The following is an 18546-nucleotide window of genomic DNA, read 5'->3' as shown; positions in this document are numbered from 1 at the left end:
GCTCAAATCTCTCATGGTGGAAGCATTATGAAGTCTCACTAGGTCATTCTAAGTTCAGCCCTACATATTTAAATCTGGTCTTTTTTTCCAGAAGTTTGGTATGAAGTCTGCCAACAGGGGAACGGCAGATGTAGACCACAAGAGAAACGTTAGATTTAAAATGATGGTGGGGAGATTGATGGAAACAACGGCCCGTTCTTGCAGATCTCCTCTCTGACGTGTCTGCAAGAACATCCATACCCTGTTAGCTGTGCGTTAATGGTGACCCTGGGCTGAAGACTTCTGTGGAGTTTGTGGGCTAACTTTTCAAAATAGACTTCAGAGCCATTTTTAGTCAGCTGTTTGGCTTCTGTGAGATCCATTTAAAAATCAATAAATTCTGAGGCTGGTGCTTTAGTGATTTTTAGCTGGTCCCTGCACATCCCATCCTCTGGAGCCGGAGCCTTTTAGAAGTCTATTTCTGAGCCTGTTGTGGGATGGGACCGTGAACAGAGAGGCTATTTTTACAGGCTAAGTGATGCAGCGACTGATTTTTGAGTGACATGCACATCACCCAATCACAGCGCAGACCGTGGACGATGCACGACCCAATTACTGCGCAGATTGCCAATGACAATCCCATGCAAAATAAACCAATGTGAGGTGGTAAAAGCACAGTTTCATTTGTCCAAAATTGGCCAATGAGCTGGCTTGTTGGTTAGGTTGCATCGCTGAGATGAAGACCAATTGTAGCCATGATAGAGAAGCTATGAGCAGGGGATAGAGGAGGAGAAGAGACTGATGAAAGGCTGTAACTGAGACCTGGGCCTGTCAAGGAAGGAGATGGGCTGGTTAACAAGCGAGAGAAAGAGAGAGAACATCAAAGCTGAGAGAAAGCCATGTGTGACCACTGTGGGGCTTCACACGATACCGCTACATCAAGCTTTTGACAAGCTCCTCTGCTGGGGGGTCCTAGGTGCTGACATGCCTGTGATCTCAAAGACTGCAGACACAAGCGTTTAGCTCAGGTGTGTAACTGGAGCCATCCAACCACATTCTTCCCCTCATTTCATTTAGTAATCTGGCCGACGGATGTTGCTGAGAATGTCGTTGCGACATCTTGAGGTGGCTCAGTTGGCTCGATCGGCCGCGCCGTAAAGCTCAGGATTCACGAGCCTGTGGGGACCTTTACGGTCATTTAAGTCTCACTGTGATATATGTTCCATGCATCGTGTTCTGTGCATCGTGTGCATTATGGGAAACATCTGTGCACAAGTCGGGTGCAAATCACACCTCCTTGAAGAACCTTACATGAAGAACGCCTGTTGTTTTATCGGTTCCATAGGATATCTGTAGGTTTTGTTGACGTGATTTCACATAATTTTTTTGTTTTAACGTGACTTCATATCGATGCTAGATTATGCTGTATATAATATTTTTAACAGCTTGCATCACAGGAGAAAAAAACACAGATGTTGGAAGAAATTAGGCTGGGGACTTTGGTCTTTGTGCACCCCCCCCCCCCAAAGTAGTCATATTTTCCCTGTATTGGCCAAACACTCATGAAATTCTAGAACTCTCTCATTCTCCCAAGGAAACGCCTGAGGAGAAATTTTGTACTTGTTAAAGTACAGGGTGTAATCATGATAACCGTCCCAAAGGTCTCGTGGAAAATCCTTGTTACAAAATGTGATGTGTTTGTTTTTTTATACAATATTGTTTTTTGATTTAGAGACTGCTGTCTTTTAAGCTGGAATTCTGTAATTTTATTTAGTCTGTGTAAAGTGTGATTCACATGCACTGAGTAGGGAGTAAAGGTCTCTTTCCCCTCAGACTTTGTGCTGTTCAGCTACATTTCATATGTGCCACGCATAATCAAGATATATGTTTAGTGCTATTTTAAAAGGCTATGGAATTTCATGAGGGTCGGAAAGACGCCAAGAACATTTGCTGTTCTTTCTGGTTAAAATATCAGCATCGACACCCTTTTAGAAATGATATCACTGTGATGTTCCTGGGTTAGCTGTAGGACATGCAAATCTGGCTTTAAATGGAGTTTGTGTAGAAGAAAGGCTTCCCCAGACTTGTGGGATGTCAACCAGTTATCACGATGATATTTTTTACTAAATTTTTGTTAGTTCCCAACATGCCCCATGACCTCATTGCAATTAGCGATTGGTTGGATTGTCGAAGGGTAGGGATGTGAGAGGTCTTCAGTTGCCCAGCATCAGGATTTCCAGGAGGAGCCGAGGTGGATGTTTGGGTGTAAGTGTTCAAAATGCTGAAAACATCGACTTTGTTCCTATTTACAATAATGAAAAAGATCTGTGATTGATTGCCATATGCCTATGCTTACCCATCCAGGCTTGTGATTGGGTGAGACATGTTGGCCCTGCCCCCTTGTGGAGTAGGGCCTAGCTAGAACTAGGGCTGTTTCCGATTTGTGTGACGTGGGTGCAGTTTATGGTTGTGAACCACAAGGACCGGACAGAGGCCAGCCCCTGGAAAGGAACAGGACCTCTTTGGTCTGGCGTTTCCAGCCAGCGTGCCATCGGCGAGGCTGTGCCTTTCTCTCGTCGCTGTGGTCGCCCATCTGTGGGTCACTTAAGCTCTGTAGTCTGCAAATTTTTGCAGAACAGTCTAGAAGCTTATATTTCATTACTAGGGTCCCAGATGAAGACGAGCTTTTAAATTTTATATTAACAAAAAATATGGCGGCGATTTATTTTTGAGCCGGTGTTGAATGGTCTTGCCTGCTGAAGCCCTTTGTGTGTCGAGAGGGCCTAGCAGAACGGGCCTCTCGGATGGCACCCGATGCATGTGAATCAGGCCTGTCGGGGGGTGGGGAGTGACCGGGAAGGGGTGTTGTGACGATGAGAGGGGGGATGATTAGCGAGCGGGTGAGTCAGCATTTACTGGCCAAATTCTTACGTGTGCTGGTGGTCACTGGAGCACAAGGCTACTGTCCATCATCCGATGGTGGTGGTGGTGTTGGGTGGGGGGGGCTCAAAGCTAGTGAGGGGCTCCTCCCCCCTCGAGGAGGGGAGAGCTGGAGTCGGGTTGCTGCCAGCTGGGCGCCAGATTCATCCGGATACGTGGGGTGACGCCCGTCCGTCCAAGTTCTCAGACGCGCCGATCACACGTGGCCAGCGTGCCCTTGCTGCTGGCAGCCTTCCTCGGTCTTATCGTGCGATTTCTGGGAACGTAGATGGACGTGTTCGCATGTCTTTGCAGATTGCAATTAAGGCTAAGATTAGCACCGCATATTGTCGCCGCACAATAAACAGGATTTTATAAGTCAGGGTTTCCCTGGAGTGTCTACAGGCAGCTTGTCCAGTTGTAAATGAACTTGTACTTAGACTTGCCACGCCGCCGCTACGGCGCGGCCTGCCAGGTGCCCCGTTACACGAATGAGGGACGGCCACATATCACCATTCCCCCTGCAACGCCATGATGCCGGAGGTGAAGTGTCAGGAGCATTTCTGCGGCAGGGCAGCCAAAAATGGCACCTGTGGCTGCGCATAGTGGGCGTTAGGTTTAGCACTTGGGGGTGATTCAGTGCTCTGTTTAGTTGTGTCTGTGGCTGTTCCTGTGTATCGCTCGGGGCCTGTGGGCGATGTCTTCGCCCTAATGTCATGACTAAAACGACGAGAAGGCACGGACCTTTCTTTTGTCATAAGATAGGGAGCCGAAGAGTCAGATATTAACCCTTTACTGGTGTGATGTTGTGTTCGAAAGCAAATTGTTTTATCCAGACAAGTCTCAGGGCCACTGTGAGGTTGTGAAAAAAGGGAATAATTGAAAATAAGATTACAGAATTAGGTCATGGAAATATTGCGTTAGGCTCTGAGCTAATCATCGAGAGGAGAGAGCGCAACGCTCTTCATGAATGTTTAATGTTCTGCGCTGTGATTAAGCAATTTGCAGTTTGTTCAGAGAGGAGAGTCAGGCTGGATGAGTTTGTCTTTGGGGCCTCAAAGACCTTTCATCTCTAAGTGCTTATTTTGGATTGAGGAGCACAGCTTGCCAGTGAAACATAGCGTTCAGAGGGGACACTGACTCGTGCCAGACATGGACAGTAAGTAGATGGGAAGGCGGGGCTCCCTAGGGGGCGGGGCTCTCTAGGGGGCGGGGCTCTCATGCTTCCTGACGTGAGCTGCTCCACTGGGCTCCTCCAGGTGTTATCCTGTCGGACATGCCTACTTCACATCTGAGGTAATCTCCTCAGTTCCTCAGTTGGCTTATGTTTGGACTTCACTTGCATGACCCAGATCCACTTTGCTCTGCATTTCTCAAAATCATATCTGGCGATTAAATCGCATTTTGCATGGTGTGATTTTACATCATCTGACATCTCTGGGACTTTCCTGGTCTGGGCACTGCAGACTCAAGGATCTGTGCATGACCTCCAGGTTAAGTATTCCTCTGATGCACAGTTTTATATTTTACTACAGGGTGTGTACATCCAGTTGAAAATTCTTTTCCCCTGTTTTCCGTCGGCAATGAGGAAAGTAACGTTAAAGGTGCATCCTGCAGACTGAAAACAAGTCCCAGGGTGTCCAGCCACCCTGTAATACCTCTTTTATAAACTCATTGCTGCTATTCAAGCAAGCCGCAACCTTGTGGGAAGAGTTTAAGAGCCGTTATTCGAGCCGAGGGCCCACAAAGCCAAGGGCCGGTCGCCTTGGCAGACCGCAAACACTCTTAAGTCAGGGTGCTGCCCAGCCCGAAAGGGACGCCCCCCCCCCAGGCCCGCCCCACGCCCCCTTTATTGTTAATACTGTTTGCTGTGGCTTTTCTCCACTCCCGCCAGCTTCCGATCTCCGAAATGCACGTTTGTCTGTCTCGACGTCGACTGTCTCTTCCCATCCACTTGCTCTTTCAAAGGAGCTGAACCGAAATAGCAAGGAAGGAAGGAGCCACTTCCTGGAGACGGACAATAAGTCTGACAGTGTATCTATCCATCCATTCATACGGCTTCAATTGCGCTTCTGTGTGTGTGCAAATACACCGTGACCCTGCACTGTCTGAGTGGTAGATAGAGGATGCATTGTATGTATAATCAACTGTATGGACTGAGGGACTGGGAGGCACGGAGGGGCGGTGGTCAGCGCTGTCGGCTCAAGTCCAAAAACATGTTGTGGTGAATTGGCGTCACCAAATAGCCCGTAGGTGTGCTTGTGGAGGGAATGTGTGATGGCCCCTGAGTGCCCATGTGCTCTGGGCCCCAACCTTGAATAGAACAAGCAGGTACAGAGAATGGATCGATGCACAGTGAGAATGTGGATAATTATAAGCGACTTGCCTTCGCCGGGACGTATCCTGAGCACCCGTGTGTGGGGGCCCGGAGATTCGGAAGCAGCACGTGGAAAATCGCTATCAGGAGCGGCGGTGTGGCCTGGCCGGCCCCCTCCAAGACTTCCTCTGTTTATTTTGTTTGGAGGCTCCTGGCCAGAACTGGCTTCCCTCACGCCCATCCCCCACCAACAGCTGGGAATCGCCTTATCTGGCGGAAGAAGGATGAGTGATGTGATTGGCAGGTGTGTCATCGTTGCCCCTCCCTCTGCCAGCAAGTGCTTTTCAGATCAGCTGGTGTGAAAGCCCTCCTACCCCCTCGCCTGTGCTCAGGGCCCTAAGCCCCAGTAAGGCTCTGGGGAGCTTGGTAAGCTCTCCACCAACTTACTCATCCTCTGGGGCAGAATTCGGCGCCGCGGATGGAAACGCTGACATGCCGGCCCGTGGATTTACATAAATATTTATTCCGCATTTTGTGGAGACACTAATATGGAATAATACATCAGAGGGTCGTTAAGGGTTCTTACCGTCTCCTTAACTTATTCTTCCCCACGGTATTAAAGCCTGCATTTTTCAAGATTGAAATGACATGACGTTGGTGGGGGCGGTTGTTGAGTTAGCAGGGGAGATTTGTAGAAGGCAATCAGGCTCTGTCACGACAAGATGTGGTGTTTGTGCAACGTTCATGCTTCTGGGTGTATAAATGTCTGTTAGCATTAGATCGGGCGAACATACCAGATGTAGGAGTGAACACCACCACATTAATCTAATTTTCCATACTTGATTATTATTTTTATTATGTTAATAATAATACCAAACCATTTTAATTTAAGTGTTACCAGTTTCTGGAATCATCCACAAATCTCAATTTTTTGCATTTTTTTTAATAGGAAATACTCCACTGTATGGAAATGAAATCCTGCCCTTATTTCCAACTTTGGCTTTTGATGGATTTCTGCAAGAACTAGACATTCAGGAAATGTAATTTCCCGTTTGAGGAAAAAAAAATCTCTGGAGTAAGCTAAAATCATGGGCGACACTGTCTGCCCTATAGAATGTCGCTGAGATTCTGAAATGGGGGTGGTGGTGGATGTTTTTCAGTTGGGGGGTCAGAGTTGCAGTTAGGGATGGCTTTGGAAGCTGGGACACTCATACAAGCCCAGAGAGCATCCAGGGTGCACTTCTGTCCCCTTTTGCACAGTCCAGCTGGATCAGCAGTTTCTTCCAAATTGTCCCGTTTCTTCATGGAAAAAAACGGACGTGAATCGTTTTTGGAGGCTCTTCCGAGCGGCCGCTGCCCGTTTCGCTCAGTGACGGTGGCTCTGGGCTTGTCACGGACTTGTGGAGCCTTAAACTCTTACGACGTTTTTTTCCTCCGTCTCTGACACTTGTGATTTTAAAACATTGCGGGAGCTTTGTCACACGCGTCCATCAGCAGGATTCAAACCGCCGACTCTCACACTGAGGACGGCAGCCTAATTGCCTCCCTAAAAGACTAAATCCCGTACATAAGCATTCAAAGATCACTTTACCAAAAAGATCTCTTCAGATCCTTCGAAGAAAGAAAATACTGCCTAAACTTTGAGGAACACAGGATGGGCCTGTCTGTTTGAGGTATATGTCCATTGATATTCTTTATATCTCAAAATTTTTGAGTTATATGCCCATATTTCTAATTCTTGTCTGCAAATTTTCTTGCATTATGGTTCTAAGATCTAAGGTTTTCTTTTGCCGTTACCTCAAAACCCAAAAGCCAATGCCATTAACCACAGGTTGGGCTACTTAACAGCATCATAGAACTGGATGGACAGTTAAAAATAATCTAGCCTCATTCCCCCTCAGCTGGCATGGTAGTGGGAAAAAATATTGGTAAATGAGCCTGTTAGAATTCCTTTCAGCTCCTGGCCACCACTATGAGCTCAGCCTGTGGTGAAAGACCAGTGACCTGTGAGTCTAGCAGTACACAGGGAACAGTGCTACGCGAGAGAGGGAATGGGCAATGGTGTGTGAAATCACAAGTGCGGTCAGTGGGTCTATCCAGGTGAAAAAGAGCAGGATAGACAGAGAGGGACAGTGCTGGGGCAGGAGAAAAAGAGAGGGAGAGCGGGGCATAGAATTTGGCAAGGAGATGGAGGGAATGAGAGACGGAGAGACAGAGAGTCACAGAAAGAGGGTTTGGCCAGGAGAAAAAGAGGAAGAGTTGGAGAGTGACAGAGGGTTTGGCCAGGAGAGAAAGAGAGAGATAGTGACAGAGAGGATTTGGCCAGGAGGGAAAGAGGGAGAGAGTGACAGAGAGGGTTTGGCCAGGAGGGAAAGAGAGAGAGAGTGACAGAGAGGATTTGGCCAGGAGGGAAAGAGGGAGAGAGTGACAGAGAGGGTTTGGCCAGGAAAGAAAGAGGGAGAGAGGGACAGAGAGGGTTTGGCCAAGAGAGAAAGAGGGAGAGAGTGACAGAGAGGGTTTGGCCAAGAGAGAAAGAGGGAGAGAGTGACAGAGGGGGTTTGGCCAAGAGAGAAAGAGGGAGAGAGGGACAGAGAGGGTTTGACCAGGAGGGAAAGAGGGAGAGAGGGACAGAGAGGGTTTGACCAGGAGGGAAAGAGGGAGAGAGTGACAGAGAGGGTTTGACCAGGAGGGAAAGAGGGAGAGAGTGACAGAGAGGGTTTGACCAGGAGGGAAAGAGGGAGAGAGGGACAGAGAGGGTTTGGCCAAGAGAGAAAGAGGGAGAGAGGGACAGAGAGGGTTTGACCAGGAGGGAAAGAGGGAGAGAGGGACAGAGAGGGTTTGGCCAAGAGAGAAAGAGGGAGAGAGGGACAGAGAGGGTTTGACCAGGAGGGAAAGAGGGAGAGAGTGACAGAGAGGGTTTGACCAGGAGGGAAAGAGGGAGAGAGGGACAGAGAGGGTTTGGCCCTGTGATACTCAGTAGCTGTTCTGTCTGTTGAAATGTGATGATAAATCTTTGGTTCCGAAACCTGGACGGGGCACAGAGACGGCGAAGCGCCACAGAAGCTGCCCCCTCACATGGAGGCATGGGGCCTGCTCTGCTCCTAAACTGGGGGGTCGGTCCGGCTGTCGGATCCTGGGAAGTGTCCTCCTCGGCTCTCCATCATCTAAGCGGCGATGAAAGACGCTGGCAGCCAGTCCTTTAGTGATAAAGAGGCATTTTTCTGCCTGTCGTGTTTACAGAGGTGGAGTTTCACACGACAGCCCTGCAGCGTCAAATCCCTATGGCTGTCGGATTGTCCCCTCAGTTTGACCTGCCAGCAGATATCTGGGACAGGGAGGATTACTGAAATGATTAATTAATAAATAAATGATTATTTTTAGTTTTTATTTATACCTCTTAAACATCATGTCCTTCTACTAGTAGCCCTAATGCATTTTTTAGATTATTATTATTATTAATGACAGCTAAAATAAAATTATTGAAAATTATTTTTGCTTTTTTTTAATAATTAATATAAGCTTAATTTTAACAATTTTTGTATATTACATGCATCTTTCGAGAATGCATCTTTATCTCTGACGGTAAATGTTAATATCGCCCCCCCTCTCAGCTGCGGCCGTCATTCGTAACTTGTGCATTGTCCTTGTGCTGTCCTCTATGGAAGGGGCAGAGTTAAACATTCAGAAAACCCTGCCGAATGAGATATGCCGTTTCAAACCAATCACTGACTAATTGTAAAGTTATAAAGGGACTGCAGGCTGTCTCACCTTAAGAAGTACTTCTTTTGTGTGGTTAGGGATCATTTGTGGGCACGGACGGACAAAAAGTTAAGTGTGGGTCTGAATGATTTAACCTTGAATGATTTTTAACTTCAGGGCTTGAGATGTATCGAATAGGTATAAGTACAGTGCAATGTCATTTCCATTTGTTGTAGCTGTCCACTTAAAATGATCTGCACTCCATCTTGTTTGGGGGGGAGGGGGTAGAGGTAGTTCAGTGGATTAGGCTTTTGTGCCCCCAGAATACCTCAGGGGTCCTGGGGAAATGGTTGCCCCTGCAGTTGCAATGTAACTGTACTTGTACAAATAAAGCATCGTTAAATTTTTTTGTTTTCTCTGCTGCCTCGCAGGTGGCGCCTTGGAACGGGGTCCTCGGAAAGACTCACCCCGCCAGGCCTGAGACGGAGAGAGAGAGGGAAGACGGAGTGAGCGAGGAGGAGAGGCCAGAACATCTGTGAAACGCATCAAGGCAGCTGTCAGCCAGCCGGCCAGGGAGGGACGGACCTACACCTCCCTTTCTGCAGGCCTCAGCTGTGGATGGTGGCGGGGGGTGAGGATGCAGCGGAGCCCGACTGATAGGCCTGTGATTAGGCCGCTAGGCCTGTTTTCAGCGAGCGGGTAGCCCCTCCACCATGGCGGAACAGGGCAATTACTCTTTGACTGTGGGGTGCTGGTTAATGATTAGCGTGGATGCTGCCTAGCGTGGAAGCAGCTGCGACTGACGCAACCGTCCATTACTGCGGGGCCCGCAAGGACGTCAAACTCCTATTTGTGTGACTAGTTTAATGTTTCCTTTTACATAAAAATGTTTTATCTGACTACTGACTGAAACTGTACAGTTGTTGTTGTTTTTGTTTTAAATCAGAAACATGGTTTTTTGAGAAGGATTAATAATTTCTCCCGCGTGTGGGTTCAGAAGCGAGAATAAAAGCGTTAAGCCATGGCTGCAGCATATCGCGTCGTGGTCAGTAGCATCAACTGCTACAACAGCGTGGTGGTGGACCGGCGTGGCCAGCAGGCAGTGCACTACTGCACCGGGCCCTGTCAGCTGCTCAGGCATGGGCTGGACTGCACCGTCACCCACCAAAGCACCTGTGCCGAGCTCCTGGAAGCCCCGGTGGCACCAGCTCCCTGCACCCGAGTTTCCGGCGAGGATTATCACCAGGCTTACCCAGCCACCAGCAGGTTCAAAAAAGCATCTTCCATCCAAAGCAGTGCCAGCTTGAAGGACATCACCGGGGAGGCCATCAACTTGGCTAGTGGCAAGATCAAAGAGTTCTCTTTTGAGAAAATCAAGTATTCCACGAGCCACGTCACCTTCAGGAAAGGCAGGAAGGTCAGGCCAGACTCGTTTAGCAGAAGGTCAACGGACTTGGATATTATATATGGGCATTTTGGCAATGACGAGAACTGCCCACCATTCGGCCTGATGCAGAAGTCCGTCCTGGAGGAGCACAAGTTGAGCCGTAGCACCTCACTGGAGCACAACCTGAACAACGTTGCAACGATGTACCTCAACAGCCTGACAGAGGAATCCCTTATTGCCAAGATATTGGAGAAGACCAAGGCGGACAGCAATGCGTCTGGCGAGGACATCAAGGCCTGCCTTGACATCCTGCTCAAGTGCTCAGAGGACCTCAAGAAGTGCACAGACATCATTAAGCAGTGCATTCAGAAGAAGGCGAAGGGTGGTGACGCCGATGACTCCGGCACCCCCGACGTTGTCTACCGTAGCTTGATGACTCGACTCTCCAGCTACTTGCGGAGGCTCCCGTTGGAGCTGGAACAGGCACAGGCAGGGCGCCTGGAGCACGGTGACCTTGCCGAACTTGTCAGTGGCCTACATAACCCACACCAGGGCCCCTTCTCCCCACTCTTTGGAAATGAACAGCCGCCCCGGTACGAGGATGTTGTCCAGTCCCCTCCAACTACCCAGCCTCTATCTCCCTCCCTCTCTCAGTTCCAAGAGTCTCAGGAGCCTATGAAGGGCTCAGTGGGTAATTCAAAACCTGCCCAGAGCGTACAAGGCACAGGGGCTGGTACTTCCACCTTAACCCCTGCCCGCACTGTCACCACAACCCGCAACGATGGCTTCCCCTGCACAAAATCCCTGCTATCGAGCAGTTCTGACAGCATCAGCAAGGGCTCCATGGAGACTTTGTACATAGAAGAAGATGCTGATGTTGGAAAGGTGTTGGATAGGGAGGGAAAGAATTTTGGCCAGGGCACTGCCAGGAAGCAAGGGATGCTTCCGGAACCAGGAATGGGCTCAGAGATTGGCAGGAATAGGACTATTTTTAAACCCAACATGGAGCCCCTTCCTTTGCATGACGCCAACAAGAGTTGTGTGCCCCTCAAAAGCATGAGTCCTGAGCATAGATCTTTCAGAGCACAGACCAGTGGAAGGGACGATGATATCGATAAGCTGTTGATGGATCTGGAGTGCCTCTCCCAAGCTATCGATTCACAGCCTTGCGGCAAGCTAACACCATCAGACCACAGGAACGGTGGCCAGCCAGCAAGCTTCCCCCAGTCTTCGACCTTTGGCTCAGAAAGTAAAATGCCCATGTCCATAGACAGCGCATTCTCGTCCTCATCTCCGTCCCTGTCTAAGAATGATTGTGCTGAGCCTGACGATGAGGATGATGGAGTACTCCTGCTCAGGATCCTGGAGAGCATTGAAAGCTTCGCCCAGGAGCTGGTGGAGAGCGGGACAGACACGGGGACGCAGTCGAAGGAGTGCGAGGTGATGCGGCTCCTTCAGGACACACTGGCCTCCGCTGGCAAGGCAGTCACAGCGCCACCTGCTGGTCATGCTACCATCTCCTCAAGAGACACGGGCTCTGCCCTGCTGATTCAGCAGACACCTGAGGTCATCAGGGTGAGTAAGGGGGGCCCCTTGATTTTCACATGTTAAATGCATCAGTTTTTCATTATCGCTTCATCTTTTTTAAATGGCTTTATTAAACTGATCGTTCCACATCTTCCCAAACAAATATGGGGCTTGTTTGCCACTTCTGTGTTTCTTGGAAGGAGAAACAATTATGCCTGATGTCCGATTGAAGGCGACGGTTAGCTGACAATGTGTTGTCAATAAACGAAGAATCAGATGGACTTGTTTCTACAGGAGCTTAGAAAGTGACTAATTTTGTGGTATGGGTGTGGCACCTCGGAAGTCCATTACAGATCATTCTTTCACTCCCGTTCATTTTGGGGATGGTTTTTCTGTATCACAAATATAGGTGCTTTCACACCGAAGTTCCGGATCCTGGTCCCTACTTACAAGTACCTCGGCCGCCTCGCAAAGGGACTTCTATAGCTGGCCTCTTTCATGTCACACAACAGGAACTGGGACCCTGATGCTAAATTAGTATGGGAGACGCAAAAAAGTTTGTAGGTCAAGCTTACATTTAATTTCATATAAAACTACAATGTCACCCCAAAACTATGGAGGATGCACAAATCATTTTGTTAGTTACTGGGGAGATCAATCACAATCAAAATGGGACACAGACTTTTATTTAATTCTGCAAACCGTGATATATTTAGAATTGTTATTAAATCTGGGCGGTTGACCGATCTTTTAATTTTCCACAAAATAAATGCCATAAAATTATCTCACTAATAAGCGCTGGCAAGCTTCACCTCCAGAACCAGCAATATAAGTATGTTGGTCGTCGATCAAATTTTCCGATGCAGCAATATGGATATGCAAGCAAAAAAATGTATTCTGTGTAACCTCCAAGATTAAAGCGGTGCCTGTGGCCAACCAGTCAGCAAGTTCCCGCTATAAGCTCCACCCTATGGGGTATAATGGTACAGAAAAATCGCGGTTTGGTACGTACTTCAGTCACGGTTCCGTACCTTTTCGGTACAGCGGGGGTAAAAGAAACAAGATGTAAGTCCCTTCTTTTTATCTTTATTAAACAGTGGTTTATTAAACAAAGTAAGACTGTCTTTCTTAAACAAGTCTCTGTCAATACTGCTGCAACCTACTAATAAACTAAACTTAACTTTAACTCTATTCTCTCAAGTAAATAAAAACAAAGTAAACATCCATTAAAGTGCACGTTTAGAAAATGAACACAAATATTGTCTCAAAAAATGCAAAACATAACAAAATAAATATCCGTTATGGTGCAGCATTTAAAAAATACCTGTGCAAATACCTGTGCTGCACTTGTACTCACGTTAAGAGCTTCCAGCTTCACATTATGACGTTCGCACGCACGCATCGTGGCGCGGCTTCATCCGCCCCTTTCCGGATGTTGCTCGAGGGAAACACACAAACACACAGGTTCCGAACGTTTTCAGTACGAATACGTGTACCGTTACACTCCTACTTTCCAGTAGTTTGTCTTTCGACACCTTTTTGGTTCCTGAAAAAAGTTTCTGCGGTGTGAAAGTGCCTGGTGCTGCACACAGAATGTGATTGGCTGTTGCAGAGCGCGTCTGTTTCTGTGCCGGCAGGCCTTAATATTTGACACAGAGCAAGTTAGCGGATTACAAAATGCCTCCTGGCAGCCACACCAGGATTATATTTCAGGCAGTGCTGGCTGTCGACATCCACCCATTTTCTGAACATCGATCACAGGACTCAGGACCAGGTGAAAACTTAACTGATATGACAGGTTGCTTCTGCAGTTAGAACAGAAAAGAGATCTTTCACATTTATGTGGGGGGCCCAGGTTTAGAAAAAAATATGGTTGGGGGGGGGGGGGGGGGTAGCAGTCTTTAAAGTTGATGAATTTTTGCAGTGAATGTGTTTGATTTGTACACATGAGCAAATTTCCCTGTTTTGAAATGAGCTCAAAACGAGTGCCAAATCCTATTTAATCTGAACAACTTCTAGCTGCAAAAACCAACTGAGATTCTGAAAGCCAAACCTTTGGCAGGAATGGCCCCCATCTGCTGGGTCCCAGAGAGTAGTCTGACACTTTGATATGGCTGTGGAGGTAAGCGGCCTCTGGGACCTTCGCATGTAGGACGTGGGTCCCCCGCCCCCCCCCCCCCCAGGTCTGCCTGGTCGTGCACATTCCATACGGCGCCCATGTCAGTACCCTTACAGTCTTGGACCAGAGTGAACTTATTGACTTATTTCTACCATCTTTTCAGCAATGGAAAAGTTCTAAATGATTAAAATTAGAAAGTTTGAAAGAACAGTTTTTCCCCTCCAGGTTCTGACTCATTGTTGTGCAGGTTGCACCACTTTAGATCAACGGTTTAGTGTCAAACTCCGACCTCTTGCCCCCAGACACATTGCACCTGATCCCACCTGCCTGTCGGCTTTGCTGTTTTCCTCTGTCTGTTGGGAGAACATCACGCACCACTTACACCTAGCCGGCATCTGGCAACACCCCTTTCAACCACGTGTGGTCCAGGGAATCCCCAGTGTGTCTGTGAGGTCTCGGTTGTGTGTGGTCGATCAGAATGAACACATTGTGTGCGTGTGGCAGTGACTTCTAGGAAGTGGCAGTATCTGTGAGTCTTTCTCGCCAGGCTGCAAAATTCACAGCCGGTGTGTGTGTGTGTGTGTGTGTGGGGGGGGGGGGGGGTGGTGATGTTGGCGTTGCACCATGAAGAAGGTCAGAGTTGCAAGCGTTAGCAGAATCGTTTCGCTCCGCCCAAGACAAAGGTGCTGGTGGACGACCCTAAATGTGTTTACTCCTCTGCTACTACGGCCATCCAGCCGGAGACGGGCTGTCGCCTGTGGGAAAGCGGAGCTGGCCGTGCCTCAGGGGGCCACCACCGGGAACGGAAATAGATCCCCATCACCCGATCTGCCCTGGCACCCTCGAGCTATGCAAATAACACTCCTCAGCCAGGGGCGTCGCCCTAATTAAACCTGTCAGTCTTGGTTGTAAACAAGGCATGCCGGCTTCTGCCCAGCTAGACAGTTTAATCAGTACCGCTGCACCTGACTCCCCAGGTGAAAGGAAATGACCTTGGACTATATACACAAGGTCTCAAGGATGACCAACATCTGTCAAGTAGCTAAGGGAATGTTGGGTTTGGACCAAGGAATATCTGTCGTTGGTGGACCGGAAAACGGTCTTTATTTTTAGACAAAACAGCAGGTGGTGACAAAAAAAACAAGTAAAAGGCCATTTGTTTTGATCTCTTTGACTCTGTAACGTGAGACAACAGAAGGGTCCTGTCTCTAGAGGTCTAGGGCCCAGTTCCTTCCGGAAGACACTGTCAAAGAGCTTGGCCAATACGACAAACATCCTGGCCTTGCTGTATAAGAGAGTGTTGAAATCTTCCACGGTATGAATTATGGGTCTGTACACAAGACCCATAGCCTTCTGCGGAGCTTGGGTCCTGGACCACTCAGCCAAGGCCACCGCTGCCTTTGAAGCCCCGTCCGTCGAAGCATGGAGTACCTGTGAAACAGCTGTTGATCATTCAGCGTTCAACGTGTCCTTTCTCGACTGTGTGTCTGGCCATATAAGAAGCAGGTGGACCACACAATCGGCAGGAAACTTGGAAACATAACAATTTAGGTACAAAGGGAGAGAAAATCTGGTGTGTGGAATAATAATCTAGCAGTCTGTAATAGTACTTGAGAATAATTCAACATATGTTCTCTCGAACATAAAATAAGGCTCATAAACACTCATCAAGGTCATTGAAATCATAAAATTGGGATTCGTCATTTTGTTGTTTAATGAGAACCCCATAAATAAGTACTACAAAGGAGAGGAATACCATCCCACAGAGGACTTCCCATTGTTTTCAGTGTTGCTGCATTGCTTCCATTCCTATACAGTGAGATAGTGCTGGTGTCATTAATCATTTGCTTGAGCTCCTAACATTTTGTTTGACTTTGGTTGCCTGCTGCTCAGCTCTTAACCCAGTACTAGGGCTTGTGTGTGTGAAGGGGGTTTCTTCAGTGGTCCTGTGGGATTTCTAGGGATGATGATGTCATGGGAAGGTGGAAGACGGAACTTAAAAAATAAATGATGCGGGGGGAGGACAATTGCTTCTCCTTGGCTACTAAGCAAACAAACAAAGTGCTCGCTTTGGGGGTGAGTGTGGTCAGTAGGAGGATGTCGCTGAGGTCTCAGAACCGATGAGGTGTTCTTCTTGAGACAGGAGAGCAGATATCATCACATGGAGCTGGGCAAGTGTAGACGGGGAGGTGTGGGGGGGGGGGTATATCTCTGCGAACCTGCGGGGTGGTTTATGTGGGGTCGGCTCGCGATGACATCATTGCCACCAACATCCTCCGCTCTGGGAGGAAATGAAGTAACATGGAAAACTCCAGCCAGAAAATGAAACACCATCCCCATTACAACTGCTGCTATTTGTGAAAGGTCTGCAGTACTGAAATAATGGCCAATTGTCGGCGTAAAGCAACTCGCAGCCAACGGCAACGGCACAACTGGCAGAAACACGGCTATGCACGTTCACCCGGATCAACCTGGCAGGACTTCCTTTTTCCCCCCTTGCTGAAATGTGGGAGGATTTGGCAAGAATTTTTCCAGTTATTTATAACATAAAGACATCAGATGGTATGAGAAATTGCAAAAGCGGAGAGGCCAGCAGTGATCGTTTGGATATTTAATGCTTAAGTAACATATGGCATATAAGAGTTGACTTGAATCTTGAGTCTTCAAAATGGAAGACTGGCCCGCTGTTGAGTAGAGAGAATCAGATGTATCAGTCTCTGAAGATGACGTCCTAGGAGGTCGTCCCCATCGCCTAACGGGTTGACCGGAATTGGATTTACTAAAATAAGTTTAGAAGAGTTTCGGCAAGTATGCTGAAGGACCCGAGGCAGATCTGAATGTATTCTACGGTCCATACCGTTCTTGTGCAGATGGGTTCTGCCCCACGTGAATGAGGTGGTCTGCAAGCCATTAAGGCGTGTAAGTTTTGAGGTCTTTTTCTCCTCCAGGAGGCCGAAGTCAGTTTTTTGACATAATTTGCAGGACGTGTGGATGAGGCTTGTCAGAAGCAGAGGTCGTAGTCAGGAATGTTCAGGGGAGACTGATCAAGGACCTCCATTCCATAGTGAGACTGGGGGGGGCACTTAGCTTTTGTGGAGAAGGCTTGCAGTCTTTTGTAGACATTTTACCTGTGACATCACAGCTATCCGTTTTAGCTTCAGGCCAGTATAAAAAGTCCGCTAATGGGCGAAAGATTGCTCCCAGTCAAGTGGGGTTGTGAGAAAATCAATACATAGAAGATACAAACAGTGCCACCAAGTGTCTCTTATGTGTAAGTGCGTTGTGGAGCGGGCTGCTGGATCCTCCACATTCACGTAGGATTTGTCTAAGAACTGAGCATTGATTTCTATTGCATGGTGTCCACCCACTGCCCGGGTTCTTTCAGACGCGGTTTTGGTTTGGCCTGCGTTATCTGCAGATGACCCGCTGTGCAGGCCAGTGGGTTGCTGGTACAGTAGCTCGTTTGGACCTGCTCTCTCGTTGGATGCCCCACCCTGAATCTGAGTGTGTCTGAGCAGGTCTGACTGCCTTGTCCATTGTGGGCATTGATGCAGACGGGCGTGTCTGTCAGGGTCGAGTGCTGCCTTGCACTCTGTACCACTTGTTGAGATCGAGGACTGTCGTGCAGCAAAAAATATGGGGTTTTTAAACGGCTGCCAGGTGTTTATTTTCAGTGTAGGCCTTTGATCTCCTTCGGATTTGTATGAATGGGACGAATGCAAGTTCTGACAGCTCATGCAGGAAGCATGGGACAGAGAGAGAGGCTCAGAATGATTCATAAAAGCAGCGCAAAGCATCGCGTGAAGAATTTACGGTGCTAGCTATAGATTAGTGAAACAGTCAAGAAGGAGGCGTCAGTTGAATAACGCTGGAACCGTATTTTTAACGATTAAAGTTAAAACTCACTGAACAATTCCACCACCTAGTGGCAGAGGGTGGATTTGCCTGTAGTATTTTTTTGCCCTTTTAATTACAGGATAAGAACACGACTGTGATCTCCTAATGATAATATTCTCGGTGTTGACATTCTGTTTATTACCAGAATACCTTATGTTAACAGACATTTCTCTAATGAGACTCCATAACCCCCAAAATAAGCCACGGATCAAACCACTGGCTCGGACTGCAGTGTGTGGACTCCCTCTGTTGGTGGCAGTGATTTAGTGACCCCCCCGTGGCAGTTATTCTGCAAGCCTTTTTTTGGGACTGGTTTAAAATAGGGTGTCACCACTGGCGTCCCCCACAGCCCCCGTGGACATAAGAACGGGGATTCGTAGTTCCTACTTCCAAAGTGCCTCTCCCCAACCAGGTGAAGGGTTATCGCCGTGGCGACAGCATTCTGTGTAACTATTTTTGGAAAAGCAGACTGAAAGGGCAGCGTGCGTATGCGTGTGAATGTCTGAAGTCTGCCCGGTGCCTACAGCAGAAATAAACTGCAAAATGGAAGCTTTATTTGCGTGTATCATTTTGCAACACAGATGTGAGCACATTTGGGCTGTGCACAGCGGGGGTGACGGGGGTGAGGAGGGCTGCCCTTCCGGCATGTTCTCTGAAATTGCCAGTGTTTTTCTCTGTAAGCCTCACGCTTCCAGTTGGTGT

The 18546-nt window shown here is 48.2% G+C and overlaps 1 protein-coding gene across 3 annotated transcripts in view; it reads left to right on the top strand.

Moving 5' to 3' along the window:
- Positions 1-18546, top strand: part of ppp2r3a (protein phosphatase 2, regulatory subunit B'', alpha) — a 60457-nt gene that overhangs the window by 25488 nt on the left and 16423 nt on the right. For all 3 annotated transcript variants that reach the window (XM_023824435.2, XM_023824436.2, XM_023824437.2), the window contains exon 2: positions 9346-11876. In XM_023824435.2, coding sequence (XP_023680203.1) covers positions 9936-11876 — 1941 coding nt within the window. In that variant the 5' untranslated portion in view covers positions 9346-9935. The remainder of the gene's footprint in view (positions 1-9345; positions 11877-18546) is intronic.

This window comes from Paramormyrops kingsleyae, chromosome 21 (assembly GCF_048594095.1).
Source record: "Paramormyrops kingsleyae isolate MSU_618 chromosome 21, PKINGS_0.4, whole genome shotgun sequence".
Lineage (NCBI taxonomy): Eukaryota > Metazoa > Chordata > Actinopteri > Osteoglossiformes > Mormyridae > Paramormyrops > Paramormyrops kingsleyae.
This window is presented reverse-complemented; position numbering and strand designations above follow the sequence as displayed.